Below are 16193 nucleotides of genomic sequence, written 5' to 3'. Positions count from 1 at the left end.
TGAGCCACCGCGCCCGGCCCAACTTTGAGGTTTTATCTACCACTTACTATGCAGTCTTGGCTAGAACACTTAACTTCTTTGAGCCCGAGTTTCCTCATCATTAAATGGAGATAATTCAGGTTTGATGTGAAGATTTGAGAAGAAGGTATGTCTGGCACACTGCCGAAGATCGATAAATATTTGTTGAATGAATAACACAGCCAGCCGAAGCTCAACAAAAGACACATACACAAACACACACACACGGTTGGGTAGTTGCCGTCTCCCGGGGAGCTCCAAAAGTGTAAGCTCTCAGCCCTCCCTCTGACTTCAGAAGCCTGAAGCTAAGCCCGCAGCCCGGTGCGTCTCTTCGCAGCCTTAATCAGTACCCGGGCAAAGGCCTGCAGAGAATTCTCTGGGCCTCGCACCAGGCCCCAAGAACACACTGGAGACTCGTTTCGCCTTCTCCCTCGCCGTTCCCCCCTCCAGGGCCAGAGTCCGAGGAAGCCCGATAGCGGTTCTCGGCCTCCGAAACACAACTAAAACACTGGGGAGCTTGCCCTGTAGTTAGCGTCCAACGGGGATTAGGCACTTCGTTTTCCTCATCGTTTCAATCTCTACCTTCTGGTTGGGGTCCAAGCTCAGGGGCACCCCGTCACGGCCCTCAGTGGTCTAGGCCACACCCCTCCTTCCCGACAGCCTCAAGCCCACTACCAGCGGTCTGGAAGGCCACGTTGCCTAGGAAACTGGGGCGGGGCTTGGGAAACGGCGGCCCTGCCCGCAGTTTGCGCAGGCGCTCCGGCCCTGGCCTCTGACTATCGCGAGAATCGGCTCCCGGAAGTTCCACGTCAGTCAGTCTGACGGTCAGTGAATCGGTGGGTTTATCTCAAGGCCTGAGTAGCCGGTAACAAACGAGGGTTCCCGGGATTGGACCGACGCAGCCATGGTAGGTCCAGACCCCGTAGAAGGGAGCGGGGTCCCATAGGTTACGGCCGATTCCTGGAGCTTCTGGACTGAGGGCCGCGGTAAGCAGTGGTCTGGGCTCCCGCTGCGGCCGCCGCCTCAGGCCTTGCGGGGTCTTGGTCCAGTTTGATTCCAGGAAGGGAGAAGGCGGTGGGGCCTAGGGGACCGGGGTGATTTGGGGAGGCAATGCCTGCTAGTGAGGGGTTCTGTCTCCCCTGGCGCTTGTGGCGCTTGCCAGAGCTCCTGCAGTCTGCAGCGGGATCGGTGGTGTAGGGAAACACAGAAGCCGAATGTGTTGAACTCCGTAGGAAGCTTTGGTAAAACTAAAGTTTGCCTTTAAAACGGTGGTAGTTAATCTACACTCCTGTTGGGCTTATTCCGGGGATAGTGTGTGCTGGCTACAAACTATAAGCAAGCAAAGAAGCCAAAAACAAATGTATATGGAGTCAAAAATGGAATTTCAAATGCTTTGATATCTCAGCTGTTAGGTTTCTAAGGGGAGAAGAAGGGTTGGGAGGAAGGGGGTGCTGTTTATAACACTGGCTGGTGTGCTTTTATGCATTTGCAAATCCAGTGGCTGGTAAGAATAGTAATTGTTAGAGCACTTTGTTATTATCACCGTAACCCTAAAAAACGCCCTAGACTAGTTTGCACAGGAGTGTTATAATAATAAGGAAAGAAAACGATAGTGTAAGAATATCTTCCGTCTCTATTGAAAATGCAAAAAAAAAAAAAAAAAAAATTAGCCGGGCGTGGTGGCGGGCCCCTGTAGTCCCAGCTACTCAGGAGGCTGAGGCAGGAGAATCGCTTGAACCCGGGAGGCAGAGGCTGCAGTGAGCCGAGGTCGCACCACTGCACTCCAACCTGGGACAGAGCAAGACTCCGTCTCAAAAAAAAAAAAAAAAAAACTTGTTATGAGGCACAGAATCAAACATTTTGGAGCTTGAAGACGCTAGGGATTAAGTCCCTCATCTTAAGTTAAAAAATTTTTTTTAAAATTATGTTTCTACAAGGTTAATTGTGGCAAAGTTGGAACTAGAAACAGAGGAAAAAGTTAGGAATACTCCCAGAGAAAATGCACAGAGAAACAAACATTTTTGCATAAAATTCAGTGCATTCATTCACAGACACCCCCCCCCCTCTCCAATCCATGGACCTTCTTTTTTTTTTTTTATTTGTTTTATAAAAAATATGGAACGCTTCACGGATTTGCGTGCCATACTTGCGCAGGGGCCACGCTAATCTCCTCTCTGTATGTGCTGCTGAAGCTAGCACCATCCGTGGACTTTCTTGGGCACTCAGGTTACAGTCCCTGAACAAGACCTCAAGCCTCTTAATTAGAGCACTTCATATTACTAACTACCTGATCTAGTTTGGGTCTGCTGTGGTTGCAGTAATGGACGTTTTTGGAAAAGGCTCTTGGATCTGCCTAATTTCATTTTCTTTTGCCGTCTTTACATTTACCAGTGTATTTCTATAATGAAATATTGCCTTCATTCTTTATATATTTTAAATCCTTTGTGGAAAATACAAAACGTGAATTCATTCATTTGTACATTTACCATAGAATATTTAGTGTGTGCCATGCACTTTGCTAAACATGGCTGCCTAATTCTCACAGCAGCTGGGAGATAGAGTTATATGTTTGTGAAGTGGTTACTGTAGGTCAGGCACTGCTCTAACTGACTAACTCTGAATTTAATTCTTACAGCACTAAGAGGTAGATAATAATAATATTCCTGTTTTACATAAGTCAAACTTGAAAGAGGTTAAGTAAATTTGCCCACTATTGCACATCTGAAATGAGTGGTGGAACTGAAATTTAAATCCATCATGGCTTTCTAGTCTTGTGTTATGGTATCTGTTCTTAAACCCCCATACTCAAATATATAAGGTGATCTGGAGATAAAGACATATATAAGCAATGACCCTGGCTTTAAGGAGGATCTACTCTAGAAAGCAAGAAAAGATGTGTACACAAGTGTACCATGAACAGTTAAAATGAAATCCTATAGGATTCCCTAGGAAAGAATGCTTCAGGCTAGGGTAACTAGAAAGGTCTTACTGGTGGCAGTGGCATTTAAGCTGAGTCCTAAATGCATCCAGCTTTTGGAAGGTGGAGGGATATATTTAAAGCTGAGGATACAGTGTGAGCATCCTAATCATCTTTGTCCCAAAGTACCTAGTACATTGTCTTATTCAAAATAGTCACTTAACTGTTGGGAGAAATATTATCACAAGAACCCTTGCCTGTTCGTTCTTTCTTTCTTTCTTTTCTTTTTCTTTTCTTTCCTTCCTTCCTTCCTTCCTTCCTTCTTTCCTTCTTTCTTTCTTTCTTCTTGACAGAATCTCACTCTGTCGCCCAGGCTGGAGTGCAGTGGTGCAATCGTGGCTCACTGCAACCTCCACCTCCCAGATTCAAGTGATTCTGCAGCCTCAGCCTGCCGAGTAGCTGGGACTGCAGGCGCGCGCCACCACGTCCAACTAATTTTTTGTTTTTGTTTTTGTTTTTGTTTGTATTTTTAGTAGAGACGGGGTTTCACCATGTTGGCCAGGCTGGTCTCAAACTCCTGACTTCAGGTGATCCTCCCGCCTCAGCTTCCCAAAGTACTGAGATTACAGGCATGAGTCACCACGCCTGGCTGCCTGTTCTTTTTTAAACTGAGATTTGTGCTTTGGGAGTATGTAGAGGTTTACTGGGGTTGCTCAGAGTTCCTTGGCCCAACTATGGAGCATCACTTTTACTCAATAATCAATAATTTAAAATATTTTAAAGTAAAATGTTCACAATTTGTAAGTGTCCAATTTCCTCATTACTGGAGGAAAATTGTGAGATATGCTGGCTTATATGAAAACCCTCACCATGGTTCCTGCCTGGTACATAATAGACTCTTCATACCTGTTGACTCCATAGAGATTTAAAAAGAAGTTAAAATTTGTAATAGTAATTTATGGGGCAGAATTCAGAAATGAAGTAAAAAGCCTTGATTTTGGGAACTAGCAAGGAATGTGAAGATGATGATTTGAAAGTAGAAAATTGGAGCTGGGAGACAGAGGTGGGTGGATCACAAGGTCAGGAGAGGAGTTCGAGACCAGCCTGGCCAATATGGTGAAACCCTGTCTCTAAAAATACAAAAATTAGCTGGACATGGTGGCAGGCACCTGTAGTCCCCAGCTACTCGGGAGGCTGAGGCAGAATCGCTTGAACCTGGGAGGTGGAGGTTGCAGTGAGCCGAGATCACACCACTGCCCTCCAGCCTGGGCGACAGAGCAAGACTCTGTCTCAAAAAAAAAAAAAAAAAAGAAAGTAGAAAATTGGAGAGAGGAAGGGACTGATGACAGTGAAAACATAATTTGATAAAAATCCCCAAAAAAGATGAGTAAAAGCATTGTGAGGTGTTTTGTCTCAGGAAGTTGTCTCTGCTAGATCTTCTTTTTATATTCAAAAGTAACCTTAAATTTCTGTCCCATTCATGATCATCATAGAAGATCACAGCAATAAAGATTCGACAGTAACTCAACTTGCCAAATGAGCTTTTAGGTTGTGTTTAAGACATGTTGAAGGGGAAATATATTTTAAATCAGTCTTTTCTCAGCATGCCTCCTAGAGAGAATTAAGCCCACTGCCGTAAGAATCATTGTATATATTGAATTAACTTTTCTCCTAGAATGGCATTTTTTGGAGAATGGAGAAAATAGTTATTCAAATAATTATCTGTTCTGTAATTCAAAGGAAGAATTTGGCTTGAAAATGCTAGTATAAACTATTCATATTTTCTGACTTGAGAGAATGTTTTTATTTTTGTTTTAAATTTTTCCAATTCTCATTGTTTCTGTAATTTAAATCCATTAAAATATTTCAGACGTTCCCATTTGTTACCAAAGGCCATCATGCATAGGGATATAACCCTTATTGATCACACATTATGTTACCTAGCATTTACTAGTATTTTTGACAAGATAAATCTACCATTTTTCTCCAAAGAACTCAATATTATGCTTTATGGTTACTAGGACTTCATGAATAACACTTCTTCAGAATATTTCCTGATATGACACTATTGACCTGGGCACAAAATTGTGATTTGTGAATATTTAAAATTCATTGGCCGGGTGCGGGGGCTCACGCCTGTAATCCTAGCACTTTGGGAGGCCGAGGCGGGCGGATCACAAGGTCAGGAGATTGAAACCATCCTGGCTAACACGGTGAAACCCCGCCTCTACTGAAAATACAAAAAATTAGCTGGGCATGGTAGCATGCACCTGTAGTCCCAGCTACTTGGGAGGCTGAGGCAGGAGAATCACTTGAACCCGGGAAGCAGAGGTTTCAGTGAGCAGAGATCAGCGCCACTGCACTCCAGCCTGGACGACAGAGCGAGACTTCGTCTCAAAAAAAAAAAAGTAAATTTATTTACTAGATAATTCTATGAACTAGAGGTTCTCAAAATGTGGTCTGCGATTCCTTAAGAGTCCCTAATACTCTTTCAGGAGGTCCACAAATTAAAATTATTTTCTTAACAGTGAGACGCTATTGGCACCTTTCACAGTGTTGATATTTGCACTGATGGTGTAAAAGTAGTGGAAGGTAAAACTGCTAGTGAAGTGACACCAAATTGTACTGTTAGTATATTCTTCATTGTGACACAGTTTTTTAAAAAGTCAGTTTCACTAAAGAATGTCATTGATGAAACAGTAAAAATGTTATTACCTCTCCACACTTGAGTATGCATCTTTTAAATTCTGTGTGGTGAAATGGGGAGTATGCATAAAGCAGTTCTACTGCATACCGAAGTATCGTAGTTGTCTCAAGGGGAAACACTTGTACCGTTTTTAAATTGTGAGCTTTACTTGAAACAATGACTGAGAAACTCTGCTTATTCAGACTTGAATATTTGGTCGACGTTTTTTAAAAACCTGAAAGAGGTTGGCTGGTCCCTGACAGTATTTGTTGCCAATGATAAAATTAAAGCTTTCAAGTGAAAGTTCGAATTTTGAAAAACTCACTGAACTTGATGGATTTCCAATGCTTAAAGGCTTATCAGTTGAAGTAGGTGGTGAAATTAGTGAATGTGTAATTTTTTTAATAAAGTATAATGATGTTGTTAGCATCTAGAAGATGTGCATAATTCAGTGAACCAGCATTTTCCAAACGATCAATGCTTAATGGTAGAAAAACATGCATGAGAGAAAGATCCATTCAAAGTATGGACTTAACCAATGGATTTTAATATAACAAAGTATAAACAGCTTGTATACGGTTGCAGATTTTACCTTGCAAGTAGCCTTTAAGAAACTACCACTTCTCGAATTTCGAAGAATTTCAAGTAATGAAAAAACTATTAAGATACTCCTCACTTTCCAACTAGGTATCTGTGAGACCAGGCATTATTTTGTAGACATTAACCAAAACAACATATCACAACATATTGAAGGCAGAAGCAGATAATGAGAAACCATCTGTCTTCTGTTAAGTCAGATTATAAAGAGTTCTGCAAAAATGTAAAATATTGCCACTCTTTTCACTAAATTTTTTGAAAACATAGTTATTTTTCATAAAAACATGTTATTTTAGTTAACGTACTGGATTTATTTTTGTTATTTGAAAATGAATTAATATATAAATATTTTAAAGTTGTCTCAGGTTTAATTTTTAACATGGTAACATGCCAATAGCTAAAACTCACATAAACAAAAGCTCTTTGGGGTCCTCAAAATGTTTAAGGACTATAAAGGAATCCTTAGAGCAAAAAGCTTGAAGACCACTGCTGTAAATCTTAAAATGTTGAATATTCTGATTTTTTTGATGTGTAAATGAAGAAATAAGTGCTTAGACTTGAAACTGTTTCAAAAGCTTAGCAAAGTAGTAGCTGAATTGTTTTGTAGGCGTCTTCATGCACTTATTTAGTTAAAATCTCAAACGTATTTTATTTGGCTTAGCAATTTAATTTTTTTAATGTTTCTTTTTAGCCACTGCGACTTGATATCAAAAGAAAGCTAACTGCTAGATCTGATCGAGTTAAGAGTGTGGATCTGCATCCTACAGAGCCATGGATGTTGGCAAGTCTTTACAATGGCAGTGTGTGTGTTTGGAATCATGAAACACAGGTAGGAATTTTTCAGGACTTTATTAGAAATAAAATACTATGTGAGACTGTGTTTATAATGAAAGAGAAGAAATACTATAACAGAATCCAGAATCTATATGCAAACTGCTTTCTCAAGTTGGTGCAAAGTATTTTAAATATGAAGGAACTAACGTTTATGAGGGGATAGTTTGTAGGAGAAACTGTCCTGGGTATGTTAAATACAATATTTAAATATAACAACTCTGACTTAGGTAGTATTAGCTCTTTTTTGAAATTGAGAAAACTGATGGTATTATAGAATCACTTGCTAAAGTATTTAATCGTTAGTTTTCCATTCAGTGAATACTCTATCTTAAGAATGATATCGTTAAATTTATTTTTCTCCCAGATGCCCAATATAATGATACACAGATAAATCTTTCACTCAGCCATATAGATTATATCAGGGAAATATTTATAGTCAGCTTTTGATTATACACACATCTTACAGATTGTCTGCCTGAATGCTTGACTCATTCTCTTTCACCTGAGTAAATAACATATCCTTCAAATTAGTTTGTCTCATATTTTCCAGTCTTCCTAGACTGTATTTAAGAGTACAAAGCATATAGTTAGCACTATACTATACAGTTGTGTCTACTTATATAGTAATTATCCTTAACGTCCAAAGTTCTTGAAATCCAGGTAAAATTCGCATTTGAGGAATTTAAAATGGCAAAATGGCATCAAGGAACCAAAGCCAGAAGTAAACCTAAAAACACCTTTATACTTTTATACTCACTGTAATGAAACAGAAATGACTGTACACTAAACTCATACCCTGTATTAGTCTGTTCTCACACTGCTGTAAAGAACTACCTGAGACTGGGTAATTTATGAAGGAAAGAGGTTTAATTGACTCACAGTTCCACAGGCTTAACAGGAAGCATGACTGGGAGGCCTCAGAAAACTTAAAATTTTGGCAGCAGGTGAAGGGGAAGCAAGCACCTTCTTAACATGATGGCAGGAGAGAAAGAGCAAAGTGGGAAGTGCCACACACTTTTAAACCATCAGATCTCATGAGAAGTCACTATCACGAGAACGGCAAGGGGGAAATCCACCCCCATGATCCAATCACCTCCCACCAGGGCCCTCCTCCAATTTGACATGAGATTTGGGTGGGGATACAAATCCAAACCATATCATAGTCCATCAGTGACATTTTATATAAATTAACATTTTGTTTTCTGCTGTATCTCAGTACCTATAACATTACCTGGCACATAGTAAATGCTCAATAATTATTTGTTCAACGAATGAATAATATGCATTTCACTTATCACTAGTTCAGTATTTGTGTTCTCTACAATTTCAGATCTTTATCTTGTGAATTGTTTTTGCTTTGATGCAAATAACTGTTTTTTTTTTCCTTTTTGTTTAGTTCTTGAGATGTTTAAAATATTTCTGATTTTATGTTTAACAGATATGTTGGTGTCCTCTCTCTCTGATTATTCCTAGGGATTCCCTCTTATCAGCTACATTTACCTATCTCAGCTCTATCACTTGATCATCGTATGTTCTAAAGCCCAGGCGTACTTTTCTTATCTTTCTCTAGGCTTTATTATAATATATCTCTGCTTTATCTGCATTTCCACTTTGCCTCCTTTTTCTCTTCTATACCTTTTTCTGCCCTATGACAGGACCATCTGCTTCCCCTTTCATAATTCATCTCAGTGGTAATTTCATGTTTAATTTCCTTCTTTCCTCTAAGAATAGAGGTTCTGTGAGGACAAGGATTACCCTCATCTTATTTCCCACTGTTGGTCCAGTGCATGAGGCACTACCTGATACACTGTCAGGCTCCTGGTAGATAGTTAGTCTTTGTTGAATGATTAATCTGTCTTTGATTCTCCCTGTTTTTTCCCTGTGTTTATATCACCAACAGTATTTACCACTCCTGTATTGAGAGCAAATTCTTGAGAGAGCCAAAAAGGTTTTTGGAAGTAAAAAGGTTTTTAGATGTACTTGAATTTCAAATAAGGAGATACTATATATTCTTTGAGGTGGTACATGCAGTGGTTTAAAAAACATAGTATTTTAGGATTTGAAGCCAACTTGCTGATTAAATTATATAGGCAAGCCTTTTAACCATGCTGAGCCTCTTTATTTATCTGAAGTGAAGATGATATTATTGCCTTGCCTACATCACAGGATTGTCAAAAAGATAAAATAAAATTAGATAAAATTGTGTATGAAACCTATAAAGTACCATATAAGTATTAGTCATTAGTTATACTTTCCTAGTCTACATTGAGTATTTGTATGTATTGTGTGTGTAGCTTTTCTTACTCTTTATTTGCATCAGTCATAGCCCCTAACATGGCGTTGAACCTTGGCTATTTCTTCTGCAGCTGCTTTATTTTTACTGCTCAGCAGATCCCTGGATTTGTTGGCTCCTCATGAGCTTTTGTGGATTTTTCTGCCGTGTTATAGATCGCATGTTCTGTCTACTCTCAGTGTCTGTATCATAGTCAGCTGGTAGTGATTCTACAGGTTGGAGTTGAAGTGCCTACTCATTCAGCCTTTGTCTAAAGAATCTTTGAACTCTGGCTTGAAAAGTCAGAGTAGGACAGTTCTTATGAACCGGTCCCTATTACTTTTTTAGTGCACACGGTTAATCAATCAGTAAGATTATATTATGTTTCTTAGTTATTTCATTTTTGTCTCTGATACAAAAAAGGATTGGAAAATGATAGTTTGACTTTCAGACTTTTAAGAACAGGCATCAAAGAAGGAGAACAAAGAGGTACCATGATCTCTGCTCTTTCTAGGAGGGTCTCTACCTTTATCCTATGTGTATAATTCCATTCTGAGCAGCTCGGAGGAACATATAAGTCACGGTGTTTTCATATTTTATTAAAAAGAAATAATAACATTTGTATGGAATCATATTGCTAAAGCATGCAAAAGAATTGTACCTTATTCATGAGTCACTTTTATGGGTTTCAATTTCAAAAAGACTGACTAGGTGCAGTGGCTCACGCCTGTAATCCCAGCACTTGGGAGGCTGAGACGGGTGGATCACTTGAGGCCAGGAGTTCGAGACCACCTTGGCCAACATGGTGAAACCCCGTCTGTACAAAAAATACAAGAATTTGCTTGGCATGGTGGTGCACACCTGTAATCCCAGCTACTTGGGTAACTGAAGCATGAGAATCACTTGAACCTGGGAGGCGGAGGTCGCAGTGAGCCAAGATTGTGCCACTGTACTGCACTTCAGCCTGGGTGACAGAGTAAGACTGTCTCAAAAAAAAAAAAAAAAAAAAAGAAAGAAAAGAAAAAAAGAAACTAAGAGCTAATTCATTCAACAAATATTTATTACACACTAATTGTGTGCCAGCCACTGTTCTAGCCTCTGCCTATACAGTGTGAAAAATATTCCTGCCTTTGGAGAGCTTAGCAGGAAAGATTGGCACTAAACATAATTATGAGGTGCTACATTATGAAAGGGAAGTACAAGTTTCCATGGGTGGATTTTCAAGTCAGAGAGAACAAGAGCAGAGGTGAGGCTGGGAGTAGCCAAAGGTGAGGCTGGAAAAGGGAGGGAAGGGCTGGAGCACAGAGGATCTGGAATACCATCTTGTGGATATTTGCTTTCTCTTATCTTTTAAAAAGTGTTTTAATTTTGAATCTATTAAAAGATAGTTGGTCTTTTTTAAAAATTTGAATGTTGAGCTTTTATATTTTAGCCTGAGAATATACTAAAATGAGAAGTGATCTTAAAAATTGGATGTTTGAAATATAAGAGTAGATTTTGTGGTTATTTTCTTATAGCTCAATTTGTGTATTCTTGTTACATTTTAAAGACACTGGTGAAGACATTTGAAGTATGTGATCTTCCTGTTCGAGCTGCAAAGTTTGTTGCAAGGAAGAATTGGGTTGTGACAGGAGCGGTAAGTAATTAATATGAATCTCTATTCCCATTTTCTGAATTGGTCAATGATTATGTAAATTTGTTGCAGGATTTTGATTCACGATTTGTTTTGTTATTTACAGCAGTGTTTTGAGGCATAGACTTTATTCCTTGAGCCTGTGATATAGTTTTTTTGTATAATTTACTTGATAACAGGGATGATGGTTTTAAAATTTCTGTTTCTAGGATGACATGCAGATTAGAGTGTTCAATTATAATACTCTGGAGAGAGTTCATATGTTTGAAGCACACTCAGACTACATTCGCTGTATTGCTGTTCATCCAACCCAGCCTTTCATTCTAACTAGCAGTGGTAAGAGATGACCTTTTTTGGTCATGTGCGTCTCTTTGGGTAATTCATTTTCATTCACTGAGACATGCTATGCTTTAACTGCTGTTACAAATATAATTCTAATTCCAAGCAGCCTTTAAACTATTTAGATCCATTACTGTGCTATTGATGCTGCTTGTGTTTGTACTATAATGAAATATCAACTGTACTTAGGATTTGTGTAATGATTGCTCCAGTTCCTGTCAGAGAAGACCTACAAGTCTAGATGTTTAAACATCTGCTGAACAGAAAGGTCATTTACATGTTGATGAGTGAGTTTTTGGCAGATTGCCATAGACCCTATTCAGTTCAATCTTTATATTCAAACTAGTTTGCTCCTTGGTATTGTGTATAAATAGTAAACCTCTTGGAGGACTGGAAAAAGAAGTAGCACTGAATTAGTAATAGCTCTTTGAAATGTTTTTAAATTAAAAATTGAGAAGTAATTAAAAACTTTTTAAAAACCAATCTTGTGAGGGCAAATGCTTGTTCTCTACATAGTCATTGCTATCACTATTCAGTCATGCTTAGATTCTAATCAAACTTATATTACTCTTTGGCCATTCTTTAATGCCCACTGAATTTTTAAGTTTTTTCAGAGAATTTTTATAATTTCTATTTCTAATCTATTTTATTTATTTTATCTCCACTTTTCTGTAGAGAGTTAAATTTATTTTTAAGATAAATAAGCATTTTGAAAACTCTATTTGGTTTTGATTCTATTTCTGTAAGTCATGGATTATATGGTTTGTGTTAGGTTTGCTTCTTCTAAAGACTGTGTCTTAGTTACGAAGTGAAAAAATAGAATTACAACTAACTTGAGACTTTCTTTTGGCCTAGATGACATGCTTATTAAGCTCTGGGACTGGGATAAAAAATGGTCTTGCTCACAAGTGTTTGAAGGACACACCCATTATGTTATGCAGATTGTGATCAACCCCAAAGATAACAATCAGTTTGCCAGTGCCTCTTTGGACAGGACTATCAAGGTAGGGCATCCACATTTTGTGTCGGTTATCATTATTAGTGAACTATACTTGCCTTAGGTGTTTTACTGTTGACTGGTCAGAAATGTACCCATCTTAAAAATTTTTCTCAAAAGCCTGTTTTGAAGTCAAAATAGGATTTCTCATTTTAATCCAAATGACATGTTCTGTTTAGAAAAATATTGTGGCAACTCAGTGCTCTTAATGAGGAGCGTTTTTCTGTGTGGAGGCAGCATGTTATAAAAATTTTTTAGCCTTTGGAAACCCAGAATAAGAAAAATGCCAGTATCTTTTTAGGATACTACTGTCCTCTCCTTTTAGTATTCATTGTTGACTTCTGCTCTTCGTTCATCTATTTTACATTTAAATTCCATATGCCTCTATTCTCTCTTTCTTACTCCATTTTACCACACTGCTGTCTGTTATCTTTCTGAAACAGTTCCTGATCTAAGGATAAAGTCCAAATGCCTTAGTGTGGAATACAAGGATTTCCAGGACTAGCCTGGGCTAATATTGTCGACATCTCCTAAAACCCTGGTCTACTCACCGTCCTCTAGAGAGGCTATGAATGTTCACAAAACCTTACTTCATTGAACTGTTCCATCTGCCTGCACTTCTCTTTATTTTCCTGTTTTGATATATTTTCCTCCGGAGAATTACTCAGCTTTTAAGGTTTAGCACAAATATTTACTCTTGAGAACCTCTTGTCAGACATCCACTTCACCTCTAGACAGAGCCAGTTATGCTTATCCCATCTCTCCCATTGCTTTTTGCCTCTGTTTCAGCCTTTCTCAGATTGAATTATTATTACACGTTTTTGGAAATCTTTATCCCCTGAAATACTGGATTTGGGGGATAGAAACTGTGTCACTCCCTTTCCCCAGCCATTCGATAGCAAACAGCAAAGTGCCTTACCTGACCTAGATGCTTAATACATGTTGCAGTGAGGGCAATCATGCTCCTTTTTTTTTATCATAATATTTAAAATATTTCCATGCCAGGCACGGTGGCTCACGCCTGTAATCCCAGCACTTTGGGAGACCAAGGCAGGTGGATCACAAGGTCAGGAGATCGAGACCATCCTGGCTAACACGGTGAAACCCCGTCTCTACTAAAAATACAAAAAATTAGCTGGGTGTGGTGGCGGGCGCTTGTAGCCCCAGCTACTCGGGAGGCTGAGGCAGGAGAATGGCATGAACCTGGGAGGCAGAGCTTGCAGTGAGCCGAGATTGCGTCACTGCACTCCAACCTGGGGGACAGAGCGAGACTCCATCTCAAATAAATAAATAAATTAATTAATTAATTAAAATATTTCCATATGCATTGACTTAAAATAAATTAACTTTTGCTTACATGTTTGCTTTCACCTATATAAAACACTGTTAGTAGTTTTCCTTTATGTAAAATGTTATGTGTCTGAATATCTTAGGGTTTTGACCTTAGCTATTTTGCCTTTGATTGGATTATCCTTGCTTTTGACATAGATTAACTTTGAAATTAGTTGTAAACTTTTTTTTTACTAATTTAGGTTTATCTTGAGAACAATAATTGTCTTATCTTCAGTTCCAATAAAGTTTATTTTATACAGTAATTGATAAACATTTGTTACATGTTTATACTCCCCACAGGGCCTCCCATATAATAGGCACTCAATAAATATTTGTAAAGATAAAGCTTAATTCTGTGCTGTGGTAATTTTTAACAATTTTCTACACTTTAAATTTGTAATTAGGCAGTAATTTTCTCCTTTTAATAGGCCTTTATTTTTATTTATTTATTTATGTATTTTTGAGTTACGGTCTGTGTTGCCTAGGCTGGAGTGCAGTGGCATGATCACAGCTCACTGTAACCTCAAACTTCTGGGCTAAAGCGATCCTCCTGCCTCAGCCTCCTGAGTTGTTAGGACTACATGCGTGTGCCTTCATGCCCAGCTAATTTTTTACTTTTTACTTTTTTGTAGAGACAAGGTCTTGCTGTGTTGTCCAGGTTGGTCTTGAGCTCTTGGGCTCAAGTGATAACTTCCATCTCGGCCTCCTAAAGTGCTGGGATTACAGGTGTGAGCCACCACACCCAGCAACTTTTAATATTATCTTACTAAATCTACTTTCATGAGCTGTATATTAAATCTATAATAAAATAATTTCATAACATCTAGATTCCTGGGCGTCACTGTGGATTGACTGAATTATAATCTCTAGAGATAAAGCCTGGAAATTGGCACTTCTTTTAAAGAATGCCATAGTGATTTTGTTCCCTGAAAATTCAAGTAAAATGAGAAAGAACAAAAACCAAACAGGATAAAAAATAAAATTTGATAGCTCTTCTCTCCTGGGCTTTGGCATTTTACATAATGTGTCAGAAATATGGTGGATTTGCCTTTTGAAAAGCAAGGCCCCATATTGACTGGCCGATGCTCTTTCTCTCTGCAGGTGTGGCAGTTGGGCTCTTCGTCACCAAACTTCACTTTGGAAGGACATGAGAAAGGCGTGAATTGCATTGATTACTACAGTGGTGGGGACAAGCCATACCTCATTTCAGGTGCAGATGACCGTCTTGTTAAAATATGGGATTATCAGGTACAGTTTTTCATAACCTTACTTCCATATGTTAGATATGTTTCTTACTATTTCTTATAGGACAGGTAAGACATGGGTTGTTGAAAACTGTTCACAGCATAATAACTTAAGGTATCAGTATTTGCACCTAAACTGTGTTCCCAGAATTCTCCATAAAAATGAAAACAATGCATATCAAGATTTTAAAAATAAAATACCAACATGTTCATATTTCATTTCATATTTGCATTTAGAAATTTTAACATTTTAATGTTGAATTATCCTCCATAATCTTCTAGACTTCTATTCATTTTTGTAAGCTAGCAGATCAACAATTACCAACCATTTTGCCAAATCGTACTCTTGTAAACCTAGTTATGAATTCTTGTTAACATGCTTCCTATCTCTAAGATTTTCCTATATTTTGATATTTTTGTTTTCCACATCAAAAGTTCCCATAAGCAATTAATAAAATGAGGCCTAGAAAGTCAGTTTTTCCTTGAAACATTTTCAGATTTGTACTTAAATCCAGAATAAAAATATTAAAGGCTAAAGCAGCACTGTCTACTTAGCCAGTGATGGTAGGTGTGAGTTTTAAGGGGGAAATCTATTATCCTGAGAATTTGGGGGAATAATATTCAGACAAAAGCCTTCTTGGGTTTTTTCCCCTTCTTAAATATGATAGTTACATTTACATTTATTTTACAAAGTAATTAGATAAAATATTCGTATATACAACAAGATCATCCTATTTCAAAAATTTTTGTATTGGATATTATTTAGATTTTCATGACTGCTATCATTTATAATGTATCTGTACACTGAGAAAATTAAGGGCGGGCTGGTTACATGTTTTTCATTAATAAAACATGTTTTCTATGTCTTAATTACAGAATAAAACATGTGTGCAGACACTGGAAGGACATGCCCAAAATGTGTCTTGTGCCAGCTTTCATCCTGAGTTGCCAATCATTATCACAGGTTCAGAAGATGGTAAGTTAGAAGGGTATGTTTATTCCTATGCTGGTAACTACTCAGTGGGCATTTAAAGCAAGTAATGTCTCTGCATTATAATTGTAGGTTTGCAAGGATTTTGATATTTTTATTAAAGTACCAGACTTAAGCTATGAAAGAGTAAAGGGGCATTATTTTCATCATCATCATCATCATCATCATCATTCTCATGTATTTTGATTCTGTCACTTAAATAAGAGGACCGTCAGCTGTCCTAAAGAAAAACTGAAAAAGCATGTGCTTTGGAGTCAAACAAACCTGGGTTCAAAATCAGGCTCTGTTACGTCATGAATGTGTGTTTGGGCAAATTATGAAATGGAAACATAT

The 16193-nt window shown here is 38.2% G+C and overlaps 1 protein-coding gene and 2 pseudogenes across 2 annotated transcripts in view; 1 reads left to right on the top strand and 2 right to left on the bottom strand.

Moving 5' to 3' along the window:
- Positions 1-710, bottom strand: part of LOC470943 (actin, cytoplasmic 2-like) — a 105123-nt pseudogene extending 104413 nt beyond the window's left edge.
- Positions 711-792: 82 nt separating this feature from the next.
- Positions 793-16193, top strand: part of COPB2 (COPI coat complex subunit beta 2) — a 31985-nt gene continuing 16584 nt past the window's right edge. The window contains exons 1-7 of one of the 2 annotated variants that reach the window (XM_016939945.4): positions 793-1004; positions 6910-7047; positions 10874-10960; positions 11167-11293; positions 12152-12300; positions 14727-14873; positions 15746-15845. In XM_016939945.4, the coding sequence (XP_016795434.1) occupies positions 6994-7047; positions 10874-10960; positions 11167-11293; positions 12152-12300; positions 14727-14873; positions 15746-15845 (664 nt within the window). In that variant the 5' untranslated portion in view covers positions 793-1004; positions 6910-6993. 2 annotated transcript variants of the gene reach the window in all.
- On the bottom strand, positions 2128-2217 carry LOC112208784 (U6 spliceosomal RNA; annotated as a pseudogene).

This window comes from Pan troglodytes, chromosome 2 (assembly GCF_028858775.2).
Source record: "Pan troglodytes isolate AG18354 chromosome 2, NHGRI_mPanTro3-v2.0_pri, whole genome shotgun sequence".
NCBI lineage: Eukaryota > Metazoa > Chordata > Mammalia > Primates > Hominidae > Pan > Pan troglodytes.
The sequence above is the reverse complement of the archived record's forward strand: the minus strand, read 5'-3'. Positions and strand labels throughout refer to the sequence as shown.